Source organism: Penaeus vannamei, chromosome 10 (genome assembly GCF_042767895.1).
Source record: "Penaeus vannamei isolate JL-2024 chromosome 10, ASM4276789v1, whole genome shotgun sequence".
In the NCBI taxonomy this organism is placed as follows: domain Eukaryota; kingdom Metazoa; phylum Arthropoda; class Malacostraca; order Decapoda; family Penaeidae; genus Penaeus; species Penaeus vannamei.
In genome coordinates, this window is record NC_091558.1 from 17785262 (window position 1) to 17787761 (window position 2500).

The 2500-nt window shown below is 36.4% G+C and overlaps 1 protein-coding gene across 1 annotated transcript in view; it reads left to right on the forward strand.

Annotated features, from left to right (window-relative positions):
• LOC113808693 (WD repeat-containing protein 26) overlaps nucleotides 1-2500 on the forward strand; it is a gene marked incomplete at its 5' end in the record, with an annotated part of 22651 nt that overhangs the window by 2250 nt on the left and 17901 nt on the right. The window contains 1 exon segment of the mRNA XM_070126414.1: nucleotides 771-956. Within this exon segment, the coding sequence (XP_069982515.1) occupies nucleotides 771-956 (186 nt within the window).

Consider the following 2500-nt stretch of genomic DNA (forward strand, 5'->3'; position numbering starts at 1 on the left):
GATACCTTCTTTGTGGAAGTTCAGCTTAGTATGATGCTGATAGTAGACTGAAACTGTAATTAACAATTCATTTTTTTCAGGGAGAAAGGAGTTTCTCTGCCAACTGCAGAGGGGTAGAACATAGGCATTATTGTAAATATAGAATGTATGTAGGTTTTATAGTAAAATTACATTTCATGTCAAGATACGTAGCCAAGAATTACACAGTTGTAGTTAGTATAAATGTTTACTTAAATATTTTGTTATAACCATAGTTTCAAAATACCTGTTACAAAGAAATGTTACACAGGCATATTAAGCTTTCATTTCCTATATTTTGAGCATACACATCAATTAAGTGAAATTGCCTCATATATTCTGGTAAATTTGAAGTCATTTAGATTACTTATTTGCATAATTATACATTTGACTGTGTTATATAGTCATTGGAAGGTTGCAGATTAGTTGTTTATACTCTTTGTTGTTTGTGTCAGTGTAAATTAGGTTGAAAGGCTAAATTTACAATATGCTTGTAATGCTGTATTAGGCCAGATAATGAAATATCTGTATAGGTCTTAAATTAGAGATTAAACATGGCATTCTCTGTACTATAATGTGTAATTCCGAAAAATATTATGTTTTGACTCCCTTAGGATATTTTAAAATCTAAAGTTGGGTTACTCTGAGATGGAGCCTTTGACTTATGCACATTCAGTTAGATCAAACAGGCTTTTTACATGTGTATAACAGTATTGCTCATACACAAGTAAAGATTACGTCTTCTTTAACAGGTGCTTGGATCTGGTGGTTCCTTACTGATGGATCACTCATGTCCTCGTCATGCCTTCCCTGGAACCACCGTCCAGATTCTGTCTGACCACTGTGATGAAGTTTGGATTGCTCGCTTCAGTCCAGATGGAAGTAAATTGGCTACCGGGTCCAAAGACTCCACAGTCATCATTTGGGATGTTGATCCTGTGAGTTTTTACTATGAAATCATCCCCTTATGATCTGGTAACTTATCTCCCTATCTCCCCAACTGTAAATGGAATTTCAAGTTTGATTATATCTATATTTTCTTTTTCTCTTTGTCTGTTAACCCTTTGCTACATTTATGTCATACAATGTCAGAAATTGCCACCTTACTGAGTTCATTATTATCTCAGTCCATTCAGAATGTATAGCCCATGTGTTATGTAGACTTTACACTGTGATGGTTAAATACTTTAATGGGAATTTAGGCAGAAAAATAGCACTAAGAGCCCATTTTTTTATACAAAACTATTAAGCAGATCTTATTGATGCCCATACATAATTGGTCCCCACATGTGGCATTCAGTGCCTTTTTCACAAACTGCCCCAGAGTTTAGCCCATTACTTTTTTTTTTTTTTTTGCCATTAAGGCCGGTGGTTTGAAACCCTGGGGCAGTATTTACGAAAGATCATAGACTGAGATTTGTCTATGACAAAAGAGTCTTTGACTCCACAACTTTGATTATGGCTCTTAATGAAAATGTTTTTGACACATGATTTTTGTTTATGACTCAGATCCAAGTTTGATACAAGTCTGGAGGTGTTCTATGCTCATAAAGAATGGTCCTTATGAAACCTGGACAGTGATAATGGGATTTAACATTTGTTGAAGATGATTTTGATTATTGTCAGATGTTAATTGAGAAATTTTTGCCCTGTTTACTACATTTCTCTATTTGATGAATACAAATAGAAACAGATGCCTTCACAGCTAACCTGTTGTGTGATGTATATATGTAAGGTTCATTGAATTTGTAACTCTATTATCATTGTATAGTTGAAATTCATGGGAAAGTTATTTTTTTATTATTTTGGGCCATGATCTTGGGGTTTATTTATCCATTGGATCTGGTTGTGTCCTGGAAATCATAGTGCAGAAAATACGAATAGTGGGTTATGTAAGTAGCGGTCCATAGGCCAGGCACGCGCAAACGCTCTTGAGCAGTGACAAGAATCTGTGCCTCCTCTTTGCAGTTATTTTGTGTAAACTTTTTTAGCATTTTTGCCATTTCCCAATGTCAATATTGGTCTTTTGATTGGCTTTATCCAGAAGGTAATAGCTTATTTTCGTTGCACAGACGCCATATCATCTCTCTATGTAGTAAATAACTCGGTGAAAAAAAAAGTATTTCAAATTTCTGTATTACAACCTGTGCTGCTGGTCACAGTTGCTGGGAATCTGGTGGGAAACATGGAAATGGTGTCCTCCCTAGAGCCGGCATTCTTCCAGTCATGGCTTATGCACGTTACATTTCACATTTGTGTATCAATGGGAATAATGCTAAAGCCCCTTTCTAAGCGCCAAATGAGGCAAATCACACTCCATGTGGTTTGTGCACTCATGGCATGTCTTTTTCGCTCATGACAGCATGTTGGCGCCACTTGGCCCATGGCCATTTTGCCCGATAATAGCATGTTCACATCACCCGGCCCTCGACCCAGTTTTTCCATGGTGGGACCTTAATATCATCTAGATCATAGGGGTTAA